Genomic DNA, 21,033 nt, shown 5'->3' with positions numbered 1-21,033 from the left:
CATTTCAGGTGTAAGAAAAATGTCCATGGTGTCTCTCTTGAATTGTGGTAACATTTGAAATCACAGAATGCAAAGTTTTGGTGGGTTCTTAAATGATTTATTATCATATTCTACATGCAAACTGCTTTACATTTCCCAGCAGCAAGATATAGGCTTCTTTGGGCATGTTCTGACATGTCTGTCTGAGTGAACTTACACCAAGTAACATTGGCCCTCAGGTCAAATTTCTACAATTAGTCTTCCAACACCCATTTTTTATAATGTCACGTACTCTTCAAGTTCCTAGAAAACACCCCCCAACCCCCCCCCAAAATTTACATATTTAATTACTGAATTGGGTTATCCAACCTGAATCCAAGAAGAAGCCACAGCTCTCATGTGGTCTGCCTCAGGCTTTGGGCAGCTGAGACAGCCCATGACTGTTGTGTCCCATCTGTAGGAAGTAGAAACTCACTGGTCAGTCACCACCATTGAAGAATACTGTAGCTCTACAACAGCAAATGGGCATGATTTTGATGAATTCTCTACAAACATTTTCTGTATGTACATTTATGCCCAGGCCAGACTTAATACATTTACCTAAAAATATTGTAATATATCTTTGTATTAAGTAGTCAATAGCACCATATTGTCAGGTTTTTAAAATGAAGTGTTCACAGCTCCGTTTTCAGTGCTCTTCAAATTAGAAGTTGGGAAGGTAGCCTATAATCTTGGTTGTGTAAACTTAAAATATTTATACTTTGTCCTCCAAATCTTACATGCTCTTGTGTTTGGCTACTGACTTGCAGCCTAAACTATTGGAGATTTAGGTTTCCTGTATGCAGTGCTGTTTCATTAATCTAATCCTCTATGCTGCTATTGAGCTGCTTATATCCTTTTAGTCCAGAAAGCTTTCAGCAACCCAGGAATAAAAATTTCTCCTTTAGGAAAGACTAGAAAACACATCCAGATAATGTCACATAAGCCTGAAAAGCCCAAGTAGGAAGTTTTCCTTTCTCAATGTCTGCTAACTTACGATTTTTGTAACCTCACAGTAATTCTACTTCTCTTCCATCATTCAAATGACAGTCGATCTTGGTCCCTATCTTCCTTCATTTGTCTTCAGGAATAATGCCGCCATTCACTAATCACAGGCATTATCTGAAATAAAGAGGCAAGACAACTAAAAGTACACATACTAAATGTCTAAATGTCTCCCAAGTTTCTTGAAGATGGATGTAAAAATACTGCCTGCAATAAATGATATCAAAAGGAACTTACAAAACAGTATGTAAAGGGACAAAAGGGAGAGATGAAAAAGGACTTGACAGGAGCAGGTTGATGTTTGGAGAAACAAGTTCTGATGGTTTTAAATTTTGTTGCCTGAGACTTAGCTTCCTACAGGTTGTCTTTTAAAATCTAAACTTTCAGGTAGAATTCAATCAGAAATCCTGGGGGATTGCCTATTCAGGTCAAATAACTGAAAAGGTTGAAAAAATGAGGTCAGCAATAACCTTGATTCGGTCCTCCACTGGCAACATTTTAGGAAGTACGTGATTTTTTGGAGTCATGAGACATTTTTCAGAAATTGGGGTCTTGCAAAACTTGAAATTATCTGTCATACTATCATTTACTCTGTTTTGTCAGTGGAGACCTGGACAATTCAGTTTTTGCTTTCAGTGACTGAGGCTTTGCTTTAACCTGGTGACTCCCAAAAATATCTTCGATGTGTTTGATGATTTTTATTTGGCTTAGAAGCACAGCAGATGAGCCAAGTATGTCAGGCTAGATGCTCTGAGGAAAGGCTGCACATGGACCTACCCAGAGTAAGGAAGGAGTAAGGAAGTCTAATTCAATTTTGCACGAGATGAGATTCTGTTGCACACTGGAAACACTTCCCTGTGTATTTCAGCCTTTCACATTTAGTATTCTTCCTTCACCTCTGCCTTTCATTTTTCCACTCTATGATCAGGCCGGTTCTCAGCCAGACATGCCCCCTACTTCTTCCCTACCTGCAAAGATTCACCCATCTTTCACATACAGCCTGTGTTTCCATAAAGCTTTCCTTCATCATTCCTGGCAAAAGGGAGCTTTTCCCTCTTTCCATTCCTAGGGCTTATCATCTGCCTAAATGCAGCATAGGTTATATATGTACAGGTTGTATCTGTAAGGTTGGCTTTTCTCTCCAACTACAAAGCTCACTCCTGGAGGATAGCATTGGATTTAATTCATCTTTGACTCCTCCATGGCATATAATAGTTTCTCAGTGAAAGTTCACAGGGAAAATTGTTCCTGGACGGGGCTGCTCCTGGGAAGCTTCAAAATTAGAAAATCACTTCCTTACAATGTGATTAGAATGTAGGCCTAATATCCCCTAAACTATGTTGTTTAGTTTCTGGGAGAAACATTAGCTATTGACTTCATTCATTTCTAAAGTATTTGTCCATCAATGATCGTCTTCAAACTGAGCAATCAAGAAGATGGGCAGGGGAGAATGTGGAATCCTAATCTACATTTTGTTATCTTTCCCCTCAGTCATTCCAGTAAAGTCTCTGCTACACATAACGATGCGGACTGGCAGAAGATTGATATCTTTTGTTCTGAGTTCTACAGCGAGTGTATCCTAGTGGCTATATTATATTATTGATTGCTGTAATAATAGAGCAATAATATTGCTGTATATTATTTAGAGTTATAATTTTAGGTACTCCTAATAAATTGATATTGCACTTTCTACTAAATATTTCATTTGTGACCTTTTGGTTACAGATGTTGAAAGTCAAACGGAAACACAAAGGTCATGAATGCCTATGTTTTTCTCCATATCTCGGTCACTAGCTTCCCTTAAGGTGGATATTTTGGAATGAACAATTTCTCTGTGACAGAAATAGACTAAGACAAGGGCCCTTCTTGGATTTCTAAATATGTAAGGAAAGCAAACGAAAGCATTTACTCAAGGCCCTCTCTTTTCAAAGAAATGAAATACATAACACTCAGGAAAGCGTGGGGATTAGAAAATGGCTTTCTTACATAAAAGAGCTGGCTGTTTGCGTATTCCCTGAGCTATTGTTGAGAAAGTCATTGTCATATAATGCCACAAAATAAAACATAATATTTCCTAAAATGATTAATGAAAATTCAATTGATATAAATTACTTCAGAATATTATAAGAGATTCAGAACCATAGGGATCTTATTTCTTAGCTTAGTAAGTAACAGCTGTAGATTGACTTAAATGTGAGCAAATGCCAGTGAAAGATGTCATTTACATAATTTTAAATGTAAGGATCAAATTTCTAAAACATGCTCAAAGTGCTAGAAATCTTTTTAATTCTACTCTCAACCAACTCAATTCATACTCCAAATTTCTTTTCTTCAGGAGTGATGCAATTTTGCGTTTTTAGTTCTGTAGGAAAATTTCACTAAGTTGTATCTATCTCCAGCACAATTATTGTTGTGAGAGCATCTGCAACATAAAACAAAATTTTCCTAACTTCCTCAGAAGCAAATGGGAATACGAACCTTAAGCTAAGGAGAAAAAAAAAAAAAAAAAACTGGAATATAGGAATCTGTATTCCTGCAAGTCACCAAAAAGGCATTGGGGTGCCATGAAAACCCAGGGTCATTGTTTTACTGTAAGGGGCCAGATAAACATTTTAGGCTTTGCAGTCCATATGGTCTCTGTTGAAAGTACTCAACTCTGCCTTGACAACATAAAAGCAGCCACAAACAATATGTACATAAATGAGCATGCCTGTGTTCCAGTAAAAATGGGGCTTTGGTAGATTTGCTCTGTGAATCATAGGTTGCTTGAGTTCTGAAAAATTTTTGGAGATTTGAGTTCAGTTCTTGGGGAATTATGTGGAAATTACTCTTTAAAAAAATACGCACATAAGTTTTAATGTGTGTATCTCAAAGACGAGAGATAAAATGAATGACTGACATTCAAGTAAGAGCATAAATAACTAATTTGTTTACTAATAATCTTTTACTGATACCTTTAGTTCATCGGGCATAAGAAATCACCTAAACCCCAACTCAGCTGTACCCACTCACTAAACTCACAAGACATTGAAAAATGTTGAAGGAAACACAGCAACATCTGTTGGACATGGAATGGACTACTATTACTATGTTTAGGCCTAACTCCTTAATAAATGGATATGTTACAATGTTCTTTTGGCTTATAGAGGACTTTTAAAATATTACTGAGACTTAAGGGTGCCGTAAAAAGAAAAACAAAATTACAAATTATGAATATGCTATTTGTTCTCTACGCTGCTGCATATTAACTGTATTGTAGGTATATAAAATAGGTCAGGTTAAAAGGAGGCAGTATGAGATGATAGTTTTCAATTTATGGTCATATATATATATATTTTTTTTGACGGAGTTTCGCTCTTGTTGTCCAGGCTGGAGTGCAGTGGCATGATCTTGGCTCACTGCAACCTCTGCCTCCCGGGTTCAAGAGATTCTCCTGCCTCAGCCTCCTGAGTAGCTGAGATTACAGGAGCGTGCCACCATGACCAGCTAATTTTTGTATTAGGGGTTTCACCACGTTGGCCAGGCTGGTCTCAAACTCCTGACCTCAGGTGATCTGCCAACCTCGGCCTCCCAAAGTGTTGGGATTACAGGCGTGAACCATCACGCCCAGCCTATAGTTATACTTAACTGTACCTTTACAAAACAGATGAACTGCTCTACATCTATCAAGGAAAGGACAAACCTAGTAACTTTTTATCATTCACAAACTGTCAAAGTTGAGAGAGAGCGCAGGGAAAACAACCGCTTTCAAAAATTAGAATGCAAGGTCTTGTATTTAAGTAGCCTGAAATAATCTTTTAAATGGAAAATAAAGATTAATCAGAGTGAAAATTAAATGTTATTTTGACACAATGAATCACAAGCAACGATTAAATGTATATATTCTGTATCTATATGTTTTCCAGGTCAATCTTCAAAATGAGCTGAAAACAACTGTTTAGAATAGTGTGATTTTGTAGTCTTTGCATTGCTGTTTAGAGTATCAAACAAAATTCTGGGCCACAGATACGCTGCATTTCTCCAGTCTGGGATGCTCCTGTCAGGGCTTTAGAGTTGGCCATAGGGATGGAACAAAACACTGATCTGGGATAAGGCATAGCAAACCAAGACAAGAAAAGAGTAACCCATTGGTGGAATCTCATTTTTCCATTACTGACCAATGACAATATACCAATATTCAAATTGTATCACTTTCAATCAGAGGATGAGAAGAGGTTTTCTCCCACTTGCCTCATTTGAGCTCAACCAAGTAGATGCCTGGAGTCTTCTCTAGAGCAACATCTGATTCCTTTGAAGGAGTAAGACAGTTCACTTTCTCGGCAAGGCTTCTATTTTGCCCTGGTGGACCTCTGAACCAGACAACAGGGAACAGACTGAGTTCTTGCAGGAAGTTAGTATCACACAACCCAATCGTCTTGAGTACATCACAGAGCATTTATGAAAGTTGGAATTTTAAATAACCAAACAAATTAATCAAGTTTGTTATTGCTCTCCAAGATAAGTATAGAAATGGCCAAGCTTTATGAGCTGAGATTATATTATCTGATCTCAGGTAATAGCCACAAGGAGTAATAATGACAAAACTTGCTCTTAATATATTGGTCAAAATATAGAAAGAGGAAATACTGAACTTGGTTACTGTGGGTGGTTTGCTGATATCTCTCCAGTGGTCTCTCTCCTTTTTTTTCTTATTTGCCAAGGAGATAAAAATTCACCCTGAGTGTGTCAGGGGAATAAAAGGACTTTGAAAAATTTTATAGGAAATTATTGGGTACATTTCTGTTTATCATGTGGTTATGAATATTGTAATACCAATAGTGAAATAACATGTACATAATTTTTTTAAATGCAGACACACATAACATCTAACCATTAAACAATGTTCAACCAGTAAATGCTCAACTACTAGCAATGACCCTGATCAGGAACATATCAGTGATGAACATAAGGAAATCAGAATATGGACTAATAGGCAGGAATTACAAGGAAATTACAAATCCTTTTACATAGGTTACTATCTGGAAATTTTGCACCATCTAAAGTAAATCTAGACAACATGACTGAATACTTTGCAATGACAAATAAGTGACATAATGGCACTATGATTAATTGACTCTGCTATGTATATTTGTTAATTATACATTGAGTCAACCATCAAGAAAATGCTAGTGCTGATTCACTTTGTTGACCTTTTTTAAAAAAAATTTGCTTTGCAAAAACAATTCTAAAACAAAATAAATGGCTTACTAAGTTTATCCTTTGCCTTTTCTGGCATTTACTTTTCTTTTTCCAACTTGAAATACAACCAGCTGCTTCTGTGCAATAAAAACTGATTTATGAAACAAAATGGCTCTCTCCAAATCTTCAGCCTGTAGGCAACCCACCATCAGTTACCATGCATGTGAAACAGGACATAGGGATTGCTAAACATTCTGAATTACAAAATATGTTTAAAATACTATGAAATTGAAGTCACAGTAAAAATTGTTCCTTTCTTTTTAAGTCTTCCACTAAAAATGACTATAGAACCTTGAGGAATTATTCTAAAATCAGTATGTAAAAAATTTTCAAAAGTCTTTTGTTAAATCCATGTGTAATGGCAGTGTTGATTAAACCCTTCTAAGGAAATCTTAAAAAATGCCAGCTAATGGTCATATTCCCACTTTGAGGATAACTGGCATGATATCACCATCATTACACAATCTTCATCATGCAGATTTGGTATGGTTCATTAGATTTCCAGAAAGACATATTGCCTGTGATACAAGGATGGCATGAAGCTTAATCCAGGCCTCAAAATCAGATTCTATGTGCAGTTCTTCCTGAATGAAGACACATAGTTGGCTGAGAGTAGATTTTGGTAAGCAAGAATGCTATTGGCATCATGGCAGTACTCAGGAGACTCTAGGCTGTAGTCAAGACTCCAGGGCCCATCAGGAATCAGAGGGATTGGTCAGTAGATAATTTAGTAATGCCCGTTCTTTGAAGTCATGTTAGGAATCATTTCTCCTCTGAAGTAAATGAATGGGCAGGAGTGGTCAATAAGCTTTTACTCAGTGTGTAACATTTCTGAAACACTTTCTTTGTGGCCTCCCACCAGCTCCTCAATGTGAAAACTGAGGCCACTTAAATCTAAGCATAGAACTTCAAGTGTCACTTTGCTTAAAATAAAAAGTACTCTAGACTAGTGCTGTCTAATATGGTAGCCACTAGCCACATGTGACTATTGAGCACTTGATGTCCCAAAGGCCTAACATACACTCTTGATTTTGAAAACAGTATAAAAATAAAGAATTCAAAATATCTCATTAAATTTTAATATTGACTATATATCGATAGAATAATTTGGATGAATTGGATTAAAAATACTATACTTTCATCTATTTTTCTTAAAATGTGACTAATAGAAAATCTTAAATGACATGTGCTTGCATTATATTTATATAATGCACTTGTTCTGGACAATTAACTTCTACAACGATATTATTCTAATTTTTACCTATTTATGTGTCCTGGGACAAGTGAAATTACAGTTTGAGAAAAAATACTGGATTCCAATTAGACTTTGTTAATGGGGGAAATAATTCAAGACTGTCCTTCATGGTTATAAAAAAAAACCTAGTTTATGCTACGTAGCTGAACTTATCTCAAAATAAAAACCCATAATGTAATGTGATAAGTGTTAGCTCTAAAATGTAAAATGTAATTTATTGTTTGCTGAAATTTGAATTCTTTTGCTTTGTGACTATATTGCCAATTAGGAGTGATGTTATGAAGTATTTTGTGAAATTAAATCTCTATTTGTCTACTATTATTTAGCTAAGTAATCTTTGAGATAGACAATACATTCCATTTTAACAAGCAATATAAACATTGGCTGTTCTTTCAAAAATGTTAACATAATTATCCTAACTTAGGATGTATGTATATGAAATCTTTGAATAATTTGACTGAAATGACCAACATTTTTGAAAGTTTGATTTGTTTCCTACTGAAACAATGAAATTAGTCACTATATAGTCATTATCAGAATCTAATCTTTAACATGAGTCAAAATTTAAAACTCCCATTGATTTTTTTAAAATGTAGTTTATAGGTTTAAAAAGATAGAGGGAATTATCAACTCGAGTACTCACATGGAGGAATGGTAATATGCACTCATTTAAATGAGTAAATTCTAAAATACACATTGGGCATGGTATTTGCAACGTTGTTTCTATAGTTCTCAGGGCCAAACAATGCAGTCCGCCCTACTCTAGTGTTGAAATAATGTAACAACTGCCCTTGGAACAATATGGGGATGGGCAGGGAGGAATGATGTGTTCTGATCTTTCAGCTAAGCGCGAAGTGCCACTTTCTAAAAAGACCCCCTTCCCTCTCTTTGCTCTTCCAACACGTGTGTGTGTGTGTGTGTGTGTGTGTGTTTCAGTCTCATGGTAAAAAGTACAACAGGAAATTGATCCTCTTAAATGGAAATCTTAATGCTTAACAAAGAAGACATTCTTAAAGGTTAAAAATAGCGAGCCCCTTATAATGGACAACATGGGAATTCTGAGAGGGAATAATTAAATGAGGAAGGAAGGAAAGAGGGAATAAGAAAAGTGCTCTCTACTAGATAGTACAAATAAAACAAAACAAAAAATAATCTTCTGAGCCCAGATGATGTGCTTCTTCAGGGGCTCCATATCAGTGACCTGTCAGATTCTTAAACTATGAAAGATAAGAAGTCCTACCTTGTTTTCTTCCCATGAGAATAGTAGTAGAGAGAGATTTGTGATTGAAAAGAAGAATGTCTACTGAGGTCCAACAGCCTCTACAAACTGGAGCTTTAGTTTCGTTTTCTAATTTAACAGTTTTGAGGGAGAGCCAACATAATTTAAGATCTCTTTTTTAACAAGGATTTTTATGTGATAGTCATTTTTATTGTCTTTATTTGGTCTCTGAAAATAATTATTTTTTAAAATGAATTCTTTTTTAAAATTGAGAAAACCCACCAAAAATGTGACACACAATTAATCTGATAAAACATTCATTTCAACTCAAACTAGAAATAAATTGGAGATACTTAGTGCAATTTCTATAAGGGGAAAGTGTTTCTATGAAAGTCAAAGAGAAATTAAACTTATTCTGGGAAAAATCATAATAAAATATCAGGTCTAATGTTCCAGCTTTTTAAGAGTCTGATTTGAAATCAGTATTTTTATTTTTGTTTTTGTTTGTTTTTTAAGGTAAATAAATTGCATTGTGCTAAATTTATTGGCAGCCACATTCTCAACACTACATTGTAAAATGTGGGTACTTTCATTCCAAATACGAGAAAAAGACATACTAGCTTTTCATAAATAACTTTAGTTTATAAGTGATATGTGTAGATAACCATCAATTGGATAAAAAAAGAGCTTTGATAAACAATAATGTTTTCTTACTCTATTAAAGTCAATAATGAATAATCTTATAATGGAATATTATTCCTACTCTATGAAGACATTTTGGCACTAACCTGTGAAATAGATTTTTCTAAATATTTGCAACTTGGTAATTATAGAGTTTATCCATTAAAATGTTCTTATCTGTAAAGTTGTATAAATTCATGAGTAAATACAATTTTATCTGGAAAATGAAAAGGAATCAATCTTATCTTCATCAGTTTAAGTACAGTCTTACCTTCTTTTCTTCCCTGTTTATTACACCCTAAGCTTTGTCTATCAGAAAGTCATCTTATTGGAGAGCAGGTGAAGGAAAGAATGGAACTCAGCATGAGTTTGTAAATTACTTCCTCCAGGGTTGTAAAATGGCAGAATCTTAGAACATTTTGGTTATTATTAATTATAAATAAGAATAAAATAAAGCATTCTCCACACAGGCTTTAGGGACATATGGCTTCATGGACTTTAAGGATACTTCAATTTCTTACCATTGCAAGTGGATTTTTTTTTGCACATATGTACAACTATCATCTACAAGCATCTCCTTGTAAACAGTTTGAACACATCAATGATAAAAAGTAAAATGTGTAAAAGTTATGGGAACATGTCTTTTAGCACTACCTAGTATTAGCTAAGCAGTAGTTCAAAGGAATTACTGCCTTGTGAAGAAATCCAAAGGATGTAGGATGGCTAGATTTTCAAAGCAAAAACAATTTGCTACTATTCACTTCAAATATGTGCCACTGGTTGCTGAAAATGTATGCTTTTAAGTGTTACGTTGTGTTAACTTGCAAGATTTAACTCATCAGTATTAGGTATCCATTACATGCCATAGAAGACACTATTATTTTCATAAAGCAGTCACATGCATTGAAATTAGAATTACCAACTGGTATATATGTATGTTTTTTGCACCTCAAAAACAGAATCACTATAGTACATATCATGCTTCCACACCTTTCTTGCTGAAGGACAAAGTACATAAAATGCCGGTGTTTGGCTTCCAGATCTGAAGGAAGCTGTTTAGTACTCTGGCAGGATCACATCTTGCTGTGGAACTTCAAAGCCCACAGCAGAGCTTCCTTGCCCTTCTCTGGGAGCTGCTGCCTCCTCCACAGTCTTCAGCTTCTCCTCTGCTAGGCCCTCCTCTAGTTCCAGGTCAGCCACCTTTATCCCATCCTCCACTGCCTTGGGCACCATTTTGGGGGCCTCTTCAGCATTTATATCTGCACCTTTAACTTTCTCTAAGGCTTGCACCTTCATCAGCTCAGCCTGTGCCCCCTTAACTGCGGCTTGGGCCCCATTGCCTTGAATTTTCTCTCCTTCTGGAATAGCTTTCATGTCCTCGTTGCCGTCTTGGATTGGAGAAGGGTCTCGGCTAGCCTTGTGGCTCTCCTGGATGCTGCCATGGCTGCTGCTGGCACTTCCCAGGCGGGAAGAGGCCACCACAGCCTTCACCGCTGCCTGATTGGAAACAGAAGAGTGTCAAGTGTTACCTCTGCTTTAACACCCCACATCAGAGCTCAACCCCAGCTTTGCTTTTAGGGATTCCGTTTTATAGGTTAGTGTTAAAGTTTTCAAAGTACCTTATTCCTAGATTGTTTGCCAAAAGAAAATTTGGAGAATGAACAGTAAAACCTCTTTCATCTCAAATTAAATACAAATTAGTGTATTTAATCATCTGGACAACTGAAAGCCTGAATACATGTGTTTACCTGTGGCTAACCAATTTTTGAAAATTTTAATCTGTGTTTCCCGGTGTATTTGTTTTACAGAACACTAGTTCTGTGGATGTTAGTAGTTTTTACCACATGGATGTCATCATGGGGATATAAGAGTTCCGTGATCAAACTAGCTGGAGAAATCCTAGGTGAAGTCAATACTATTTAATTTGGGGTATTTATAATTAATTTGACCATGGAACCTTTCAGATTTATTTAGTCTGTATCAGACCGTAAGCAATGGCTGCATAGGACCCTAATTCTGACCCCCAGCTGCTCTCTGAGATCCTCTACTTACATAGCTAGTCCTAAACACAGTTATGTAATAGAAAAACTCCTAATCTCTATTCGATAGGTACTATATAAAATGATATATTTAGTTAAGTAATTTATTATATCACTTAAATTTTTAAATTTTTGTCAAGTAATTATTTATCTATATTAGTAAATATAGTTTCAAAAATTGTTTCCCAAGTTTTACATATTCTGAAAGAAAACAACTTTCTGAATAAATATCAGTTTTCCCTGAACAATGCTGTTTAAGCAGTACACTTTAATTAGATGAGAAGCAGCAATAATATATTTGATATGTAAATATCAACTTATATAACAAATTTCCCTTTATTAATCATGTATTCCTTATGAGAGTATAAGAAAACTTAAGTAGCTTTGTGTCAGCCTTATTGGAGTTTCAAAGCAGGATTTTCCCTGGTGCCTTAAGAAATAGATAATAGTATTAGATGAAGAACGGTAGAACGATTATTGATAGATCAAGATGAGATAAATTTTTTGAAAACAAAACAAAACAAAATATATGCTATCTTACCTTAAGCTTACGCCGGGCATTGAATTCTTGGAGCTTCTTTTGAGCGGTATCCATGTGTACAAAATTGGCTGCTTTACCTGTGACCCACGGATGCTGGAGAGCTTGAAAGGTAGTCAGCCGTTTCTTTGGATCCAAAACAATTAATTTTCTGACCTGAAATAATAAAGAACCATAAACTTAGCGAGGTTTTTAGGATGACCTGGGCTTGCCCTCAGCTTACAAACTTCCAGATCTTATTCCATTTCCCAGCAGTACCACTAAATATATGTCAGAAAAAAATTGTTTAAGTCCTCAGGGGCCACTGTAGGTAGGCACAGCTTCAGGTAGCAGTAGCTGAGGGAGTATGAGAAGACAGGGCCATGTACCACCTGAGATCCCCAAAGTGGCAGACGGCTTTCCAACAGAAGTCAAGAAACAGCTCCTCACTTGCCTGTGGACTGGAAGTTCTTTGAAGGCAGAACCAGCAAAATAATTCTGGGCTGCGCTTCACAATCCCCTAGAATTCAGAACTTAAAGTACATCTCTATGGTAACAGAATGGAATCATTCATGCATCATCATTCTTTCTGTGGGGATTAAATGGCAAACAAAAGGGAGAGTATCCCAGCACTTACGGAATACTACCTTATGTTTCTATCTTGGGGTTTATAGTTCTTTCTAACCCCTTGAGGGTACTTGAAGGACTAAGCCCAGAGTTTAAAAATCATTTTATAATCCAAGAAGTCAGTGGCTTGAGGGCATGATTTGCCTAAAGAATGGAATCCAATCAATGGCAGCCCATTCTTGGAGGTTTACCCCTGCTTGTGAGGATGGGCAGTCAATAAATTCCCAGGAAGGTCAGCAAATAAAATAATCCACAGTCCTGGGCTTAGTAGGGGTGACCTGATATGAGGCAGAGACTATTGGGAGTCAGGAAGTGTGTTCAAGCCCTGGTTATGCCACTCGCTACTTTTGTGACCCTAGATATAGACAAATATATAAATTGCCTGTGGACACCCCCTCAGGCTCTTTCCTTACAGAATCTTATTTCCACTTTAATTCCTTTGTAATTGCTTCTTAGATGCATATATAACTTTTTAAAAACTCACGTAATCTTTTAGCGGCCTTATCATTTGGAACTACTAGTGCCAATTCATAAATGAGGGAAGCAGGGTAGCTCAGAAAGATTTAGTGACTTGCCTCAGGTCAGACAATTTGGAATTGATGGAGCCTGTATTTAAACTCAGGTCTGTGTATGTCAGAGCGCATCTTGTGGCCACTACAGAATGATGTCTCCAAGGTGGTCAATCTCCCTCTACCTTGGCCTGCTCATGTGCAAAACAAGGAGCTTTGAATGATTGTAGGTCTCAGGTCTTTTCTAACTCTAATTACCTAAGGAGACGTGAACATAGGCTAAGGAAATCAGGCGGCAAGTCAAATGAGGAATAAATACTATCTGGTTCTCTCTTCACTTCCTTTCTGCAAAAGAATGTGTGTTTGGGCTAGATTTGTAGTGGGCAGAGACATGAGGCTCTTTAGGCTTAAAATCTGAGAGGACATGGAGGAAGGTAGGATGGTTAAGAGAAAGAAGGCATGGTAGTAAATAAAAATCTGATAGTAGTCATGGCTATTATCCGTTGAACAGGACTACTAATAATTTTATGTAAATGAGCCCTAATCCTTACAACATTTTTGACAATTAGGTATTTTCTTTTTCTTTTCCAATCATTTTTCTCCTCTCCCTCCTCATTACTATCTTCCTCACAAAAATACAAAGAATTTATTGAAAGTCAATGTGCACCAAAAATTTATATACACCATTGTTAATCTTTACATTTGAAGATATTGATAACAATCCTAACTGAATTATTAGGAAACTTTCTGAAGGTCATAATCACACTCAAAGCCTTGCCATTACCCTGCAGTACCCCTTACATCCAATTCCCCAACTCCTTAGCACTTAGTCTCTGCCGATGACACAACAGATGTGGGTTTTGCTAGTAAGTATACATTTATGGAGCTCAAGGATTCTTCCAGTTCTGAAGTTTTAAGCAGTGATAAACTAAGAAGGGATCTAGCTGAATGAAGGAACATCAAAGCTAACCCTCTTATTCACTTAATATTTATTAAGGGTGAAAAGAAATGGAAGGAGGGCTAAATAAGAGTACTATTATTAAGTTAGTTGATATTAGTTACTTAACATACATTATGTTCCTTAATTCTCACAACAACCTAGAGATAGGTACAATTATCATCCTAGATGAGAAAACTAAAGCATAGCAAGGTTAGATCATGAGCCTGAGGTTACACTTCCAGGACATGACAAAGGGGGCACTTAAATCCAGGTGTGTCAGACTCTGAAACTTCATGGTGTACTTCCAGATCCATTGTTTCATCCAATAAACATTTACTGAGTCAGTCCTATATGCCTATGTGGTTCTAAGGTCTGGGTACACACGCTTTGTCCTGCCCCAGAGCTTAAAATCTAATTAAGGAGGACCATTAAATATATAAGTGATGACTGTTATGAACTGGGGAGTGCAGGGGGTAAAGGAAGATTTTGGCAGAAGGAACCAACTATAGGTGGGAGGGACTGAAGGGGAAGGCCGACCATGCCTCCCAAGGGATATCTAGTGGCAGCTGGGGCTTGAGAATAAGAGTTACCCAGGGGTGTGTGTGTGTGTGTGTGTGTGTGTGTGTGTACATGCCTATGTGTAATGGAGAAGAAGGTGGGGAGGAAGAAAGAACATTACAGAGCAGAAGAAAGAGCCATGGCAATATCCTGAGCTATGCTGATGAGAAACTAGAAGTGTGGTGCACTAGAGTGAAAAGTGATCAAAGGGGAGAGATGTGAAGTGAGTGATGGCACAGGAGAGAGTGGCAGGCCCCAGACCAGGCAGCATCATGTAGATCTTGTTATGGGTTTTGGATTTTATCCTAAGATTCTTAGAGCAGGACAAGGACATGATGCGATTTATTTATAAGACCATCCCTCTGGATCCTGTGCAGACCGTATTTGAGAAAGGCATGAGAAGAGGCAGGGAGGTCAGATAGGAGGTTGGGGCAGTGGTCCGGGGGAGAGAACTGGATGGATTCAAGAGGTGTTTAGGAGCATGGGGTATGACTTGAGGAAGGAGTTACAATGACATATTTATACATCACACATCACACACACTGACTTTCTCTTCCCACTCATGCTGGAAAAGCCATGAGCCTTAGGGAATCTGTTCCATGAAGGAACACAGAGGGTAAGGAAGAAATGCTTGAAGAAAAAAGAGCACAGGAAAGGGAGTCTGGACAACTGGATCAGCCCTAATAATGTCTTTCTGCTGGGAAGCTGTGTGACCTTAGCAGTCATTTCACCTCTCTGGTCTTTAGCATTCTCATCTTTAAAATGAGAGGAGGACTAGATGCCTCCTAAGACCTCTTCTATATCTAACCTTCTATGATTCAAAAGTCAGCTTTTGATCATGTCTGTGTGGTTGTTCTCTAGTGGATTGATGAGAAATGTTTCAATCTCATGTTAGCATCCTCTTTATTTTATAAGAGGTGAGTGACCTCCCCAGAAGGTATGGATTTCCTGAATGCAAACAAATGTCAATATTAATTTAAGTGAGAAGCAATGTAAAAACAAACAAACAAAATGAACTATTAACACAGTGGAACATTTTTATAATGCTAATGATGCATAATGGGACTTACGTTACTATCAGGATATTTTAATAAATTTGATGAAATTTCAGGAAGCAATATTGTTTTACTTGAAGTATATCTAGGCTGGGTGCAGTGGCTCACATCTGTAATCCCAGCACTTTGGGAGGCCATAGTGGGAGGATCGCCTGAGGGCAGGAGTTTGAGACCAGCCTGGGCAACATAGCAAGACCCCATATTTCCAAAAAACTTTTAAAAATTAGCTGGGTGTGGTGGCATGCACCTGTGTCCCAGCTACTCAGGAGATTGAGGTGGGAGGATTGCTTAAGCCCAGGAGTTGGAGGCTACAGTGAGCCATGATCATGCCATTACACTGCAGCCTGGGTGACAGTGAGACCTTGTCTCAAAAACAAAGAAACAAAAAAGAAATGAAGTACATCTAAATTCTAGGCAATTGCAAGCCATGTTAAAACAGAATTCTGTGTAAATTGTGTTTGAATTCACCCAGCACAGCTTTCTTCATAAGCAAGGTTTTTATACTTATCAGGTAGTAAAAGCTCATTAATACTGTAGTAATTGTAGTTTATGATAATTCAACTAGTGATGAGTCAAAAACATATCTAGTTTTTATTCTCTAAGGAAAATGTATTAATGAACTAATTTTATTAAAATCTTTAAAACTGAAAGAAAATATGGCATTAATAAGGGTAAAATTTTAAAAAATTGTACTGCCCATTAATTAGTTAAAAATAAATTTATTTCATTTTGTTTCATTTTGTTTTGATTACACTTACCAAGTCCTTGGCATTTAGAGATACTTCATCCCACCAGGGGGAGATAAAGTAATATTCACAATTCAGAATTCTCCTGAACATGAACTGATCGCCTCTTTCATCATAGAATGGTTCAAATCCACAAAGTCTAGAGGAATAAAATATAGAGAATAAAATATCTTTAAAAGCTCAAGTATATTTCATCCAATTTCTGTAGGAATTCAGGACTGTTCTTTTTCACTGCTTCCTGCCATGGAAGCAAGTCTACTCAGCTTAAGTATGCAACTGCCTTATTACAATTCACTATTTATAGTGTAAACACACAATCAAGTCCTCAGGAAGTAGGAATTAATATAAAACCAACTTAGGATTTCTACAAAAAGCTATAATAATAATAATTATTATAATTCTTATTACACAGAAGAACAATAATAATAATAGCTAACATTATAGACATTATGCTAAAGCCTTTCCACGGATTTTTTGACAGGTATTGAGAAGACAGACAGACAGGCAGACAGAGATTGAATAGACTTCCAATTTAGTATGAAAGGGAAGAGCTGGGATTTTGAGAGTAAAGAAATTAACAAGTGGAAATTAGAAATTTTCACTTACTTTTATTCTGCCCTATTCTATGAAATCCTCCATAGAAATGAGTAAAGCTTTATGACATTTCCATTCCATTCCAGTTTGGATTTCAGAGTGAACAAAGACAGAAGCTGAAACTATTGTCAGGCAATGACCTTAAAAAATGTATAAGATTAATATAGTGACCAGATGCAGCCAAAGAGATGAGCACCCTCAATTTACCTCATTCTTTGTATCATTTTCTACTATGGAGTCAACTTAAAAATGAATGGGAAAAGTGGGATAAAAGGGATGGAGAACTATCTTGGGCATCTTAACAAGAGAGAAAGGAAAAGCGAGTTGTTTGTGACCACCAAGCATCCACTGTTTACAGACGGGTGGAAGTTCTAAAATCAGTAGGGACCAAGAGGGAACTGCTTTAAAAAGCCCATGCCAGGGCATGTGTTGCATGTGTTCCATTTGAAAAAAAATGAGGGTGGGAGGGAGGATGAATAAAAGACATTTTCCCAAAGGCTTCACTCAAGCTGGCCAGGTTGGTACATAGCATGAAAAATTAAAGTGCATCCTAATACAGTGAGTTTTTAGAAAGAAGCAGTTTCGTATGTCCTTTTACTCACAGAATGTCCCACTGGGAGAATGTTTGTCTCTTCCAGATATTCTGGAGCCAGTGAGAAAAATGCAAGGCCTGACAGTGCAGACGCCTGGGCCAATGTGTTCTCCCTTTCCCTACTGAGCAGTCTGCACAGAGAATTCCGCTCCTGACCCACCTGTGGAAGAGCAGCCTAAGGTGAGACAGGGCACATGTCCTCACCCTGACAACGAGAGAGTCTGGCCTTGCCTGCCCTGCCCTGCTCTCCACAACACTAGAAACCTATGGCCTGTTGCAGTTAGTCATGGAGAAATGAGCCAGCTTCCTAGACTTAGTTTAGGAGTTTCCTTATATTTCCCCTTCTGAAAATCTAGAGACAAAAATGACCACTGAAGAGTTATAGTGCTCAAATGCCTTTTCTCTCATTTCAATCCTATCAGTGACTTTTTGCTTTGGTGACAGAGGTAAAAGGTGTCAACTTCAAGCCTTAGGGCAGAACTGTAGTGTTGAAAGCTGAAGGAGAGAGTTTGAATCTCTGATGTTATCTGATTTCTGATCAGATCATAAGGCCCAGTCCTGCAGCTTTTGTCTGTAGGGGCAGAGGGTTTAGGTATAAAAGGTAAAGATATGAGAATTCCTGGGAGAAAAAATAGAATGGCCTTCATTTTCAGCCTAATGGCATTCTTAGAAATAGCAAGGCCCCATCAATAGCCTGGTGGTGACAAGCTAGAACTCTTAAGAAGGAAAGAGTGGGCCAGGCATGGTGGGTCACACCTGTAATCCCAGCACTTTGGGAGGCTGAGGCAGGTGGAACACGAGGTCAGGAGTTTGAGACCAGGCTGGCCAGCATGGTGAAACCCCATCTCTACTAAAAATACAAAAAATTAGCTGGGCATGGTGGCACGTGCTTGTAATCCCAGGTACTTGGGGGGCTGGAGCAGAACAATTGCTTGAACCCAAGGCGGAGGTTGCAGTGAGCCGAGATCACGCCACTGCACTCTAGCCTGGGAGACAGAGCAAGACTTCATCTCAAAACACACACACACACACACACACACACACACACACACACACACACAAAGAAGCAAAGAGTGAAGTTAAAATGCAGCAGTAGCCACAAGAAGAGGGACAAAAGAGGTAACAGAATTCTTTACACTGATAGGAAGAATCCAATGTCTATTCATGGCTTTATTAAAAAAAAACAGCCCCAGAGTTTATGTACATACAGACAAGTATCAGTAAAGCAAATGCCTCAACATTTGGAAGACAGAAGAAAGAATCTGACTGAAGCTTATAACGTAGCTTCATTGTAAGATTTACTTTCCCAGGAAGCATTAACAAAATGGATCTTTAGTTCTAATTCTTCATTTGGTTACTTCTGTACTCTACTCTGTCTGTCTCCAAGCCACTCTGGTGAAATGAGTGAGATGTTAGAGGTCATAGTCTCAGGCGCCCAGCAGGCCACTAAATGTACATTAAACCAATCTAATAAAGAAGATACAGAGATCAAGTAGCACAACCCACCAGAGAAAATGTGCCAGTCGACCGTGCCAGTGGACTTCACCAATTATTAAAGAACTACAGAGTAAATAAAACGTCCTCAGGCTTAGGGCCTGACAGAAGTTAGCTAAAAACTAAAGAATATTAGTTGTAAGCAGCACTGTTATTTTCATTTTGGAGGCTACCACTCTTACTTTCAACTAAACCTATTAATTAATTACCTAAAGTGTATAAAGATAAAAGAAATATATAAAATAGTTTGCATAATTTGGTAATGGACTAGGGGATAGGACAGATTTTTAGAACTATCTTCAGGGTTACAATAAAATATTTCTCAAGTAATTATATTTTTCCCTTCATTTTCCCATGTCAGTGATATCATTAAGTTTTATGCATTCCACATTCCAATTTTTCTGGGTAAATGTAACTTAATTTCCTACTTCGATCTCTCCAAGTTCTTTCATATCATTAATACTTAATGCCTCCCAGTACATTTCAACAATGTACCTACCAATTGTTGGTACACTGGTACATAAATTGGGTATATTTATACTTTAGGGGCAAACCTACATTTTGGGGACAAAAACAGGATCTTTATCTCTCCAAATTCCTCTCAAGCTTTTCTTTTTCTTTTGTTTTGTTTTGTTTTGTTTTTGTTTTTGAGTCGGAGTTCTATCACCCAGGCTGGAGTGCAGTGGCAAGATCTCAGCTCACTGCAATCTCCGCCTCCTGGGTTCACGCCATTCTCCTGCCTCAGCTTCCTGAGAAGCTGAGACTACAGGCGCCCACTACCACACCCTGCTAATTTTTTATATTTTTAGTAGAGACGGGGTTTCACCATGTTAGCCAGGATGGTCTCGATCTCCTGACCTCATGGATCCACCCGTCTCAGCCTTCCGAAGTGCTGGGATTACAGGTGTGAGCCACTGTGCCCGGCCCCTCTCAAGCTTTTCTAAAGACACAAGGAATTGAGCACACAAAATATCTTTTTGTATTACATATTAGTGGATGGCTATTTTATCAGTTGCTTGTTAAACCTTTCTGTCTTGGCGATCAACCACTGTATATCAGGTAAACTTAGAGTTTGCTAACGTGCTTGTGGGCCCTACCACAGTTAGCCCATTCCTAGTCCATATCACCTGGACATTGAATTTTTTAAGATCACTATTAAGTTAAAAACAACTTTAATTAAAAGCATTCTGCTATGGACTGAATTGTATTCCCCCCTCCAACCCCAAAATCCATATGTTGATGCCCCAGCTCCCAATGAGATAGTATTTGGAGATGGAGCCCTTGGGAGGCAATCAGGTTTAGATGAGGTCATGAGAGTGGGGTCTTCCTCATGGGATTAGTCCCCTCATAGGAAAAGAGTCCACAGAGCTTGCTCTCTCCTTCTCCCCATCATGTGAGGACACCGTGAGAGGGCGGCCATCTGCAAGCCAGGAGAGGGCCCTCAGCAGAAGCTGACTGTGCTGACACTCTGGTCTTGGACTTCCAGCCCCCGAAAACTGTGAGAAAATAACTTTCTGTTATTTAAGCCACCCAGTCTATATATTTTGTTATGTAAGCCCAGGTAGACTAGTATACCTACTTTCAAACCCTTCAAAATTTCTCTAAATTGGAATATTATGCATTCCAACAACTAACTTTGTAGTACTCTCTAAATGGCAACTAAGTCTCCTTGTTTTGAACTAAACTCTTGAAAGCATCGATATCTTATTTTCTAGTTGTTCTACAGTATTCTTCCTTCTCAGACGCTCTTCTATTTGGTTGATTTTTTTCATCACCACCTGCAGTTCTACCATGTCTTTGGCAAATTTCATGAAACTCCTTATTTCTTATTAGACAGGAGCTCAGGAATGGATGTGGGGATACCAGGGATTAAAATATTTCACTCATTTTTTTCCCCAAGAAATTTGTGTAGGGTGTTAAATTTAAGACCCTTGAAAACCTAACAG

General features: G+C 37.6%; 1 protein-coding gene across 4 annotated transcripts in view; it reads right to left on the bottom strand.

Moving 5' to 3' along the window:
• Positions 1-75: 75 nt before the first annotated feature.
• Positions 76-21,033, bottom strand: part of CAMK4 (calcium/calmodulin dependent protein kinase IV) — a 264,464-nt gene continuing 243,506 nt past the window's right edge. For 2 of the 4 annotated variants that reach the window (XR_008548047.2, XR_010156970.1), the window contains 5 exons: positions 16,420-16,546; positions 11,997-12,149; positions 10,407-10,913; positions 5,254-5,372; positions 76-1,140 (listed from right to left, as the gene is read on the bottom strand). Coding sequence is in view for 2 of the 4 variants with exons in the window: in XM_517873.9 (XP_517873.7) it covers positions 10,473-10,913; positions 11,997-12,149; positions 16,420-16,546 (721 nt within the window). In the remaining 2 variants the exon portion in view is untranslated. Of the gene's footprint in view, positions 10,914-11,996; positions 12,150-16,419; positions 16,547-21,033 lie in introns of all 4 variants that reach the window. The other 2 variants (XM_517873.9, XM_063810534.1) reach the window with 1 other exon arrangement.

The sequence above is a fragment of the Pan troglodytes genome, chromosome 4 (genome assembly GCF_028858775.2).
Source record: "Pan troglodytes isolate AG18354 chromosome 4, NHGRI_mPanTro3-v2.0_pri, whole genome shotgun sequence".
In the NCBI taxonomy this organism is placed as follows: Eukaryota; Metazoa; Chordata; class Mammalia; order Primates; family Hominidae; genus Pan; species Pan troglodytes.
Note: the sequence above shows the minus strand (reverse complement) of the source record. Positions and strands in the feature narration are given on the sequence as shown.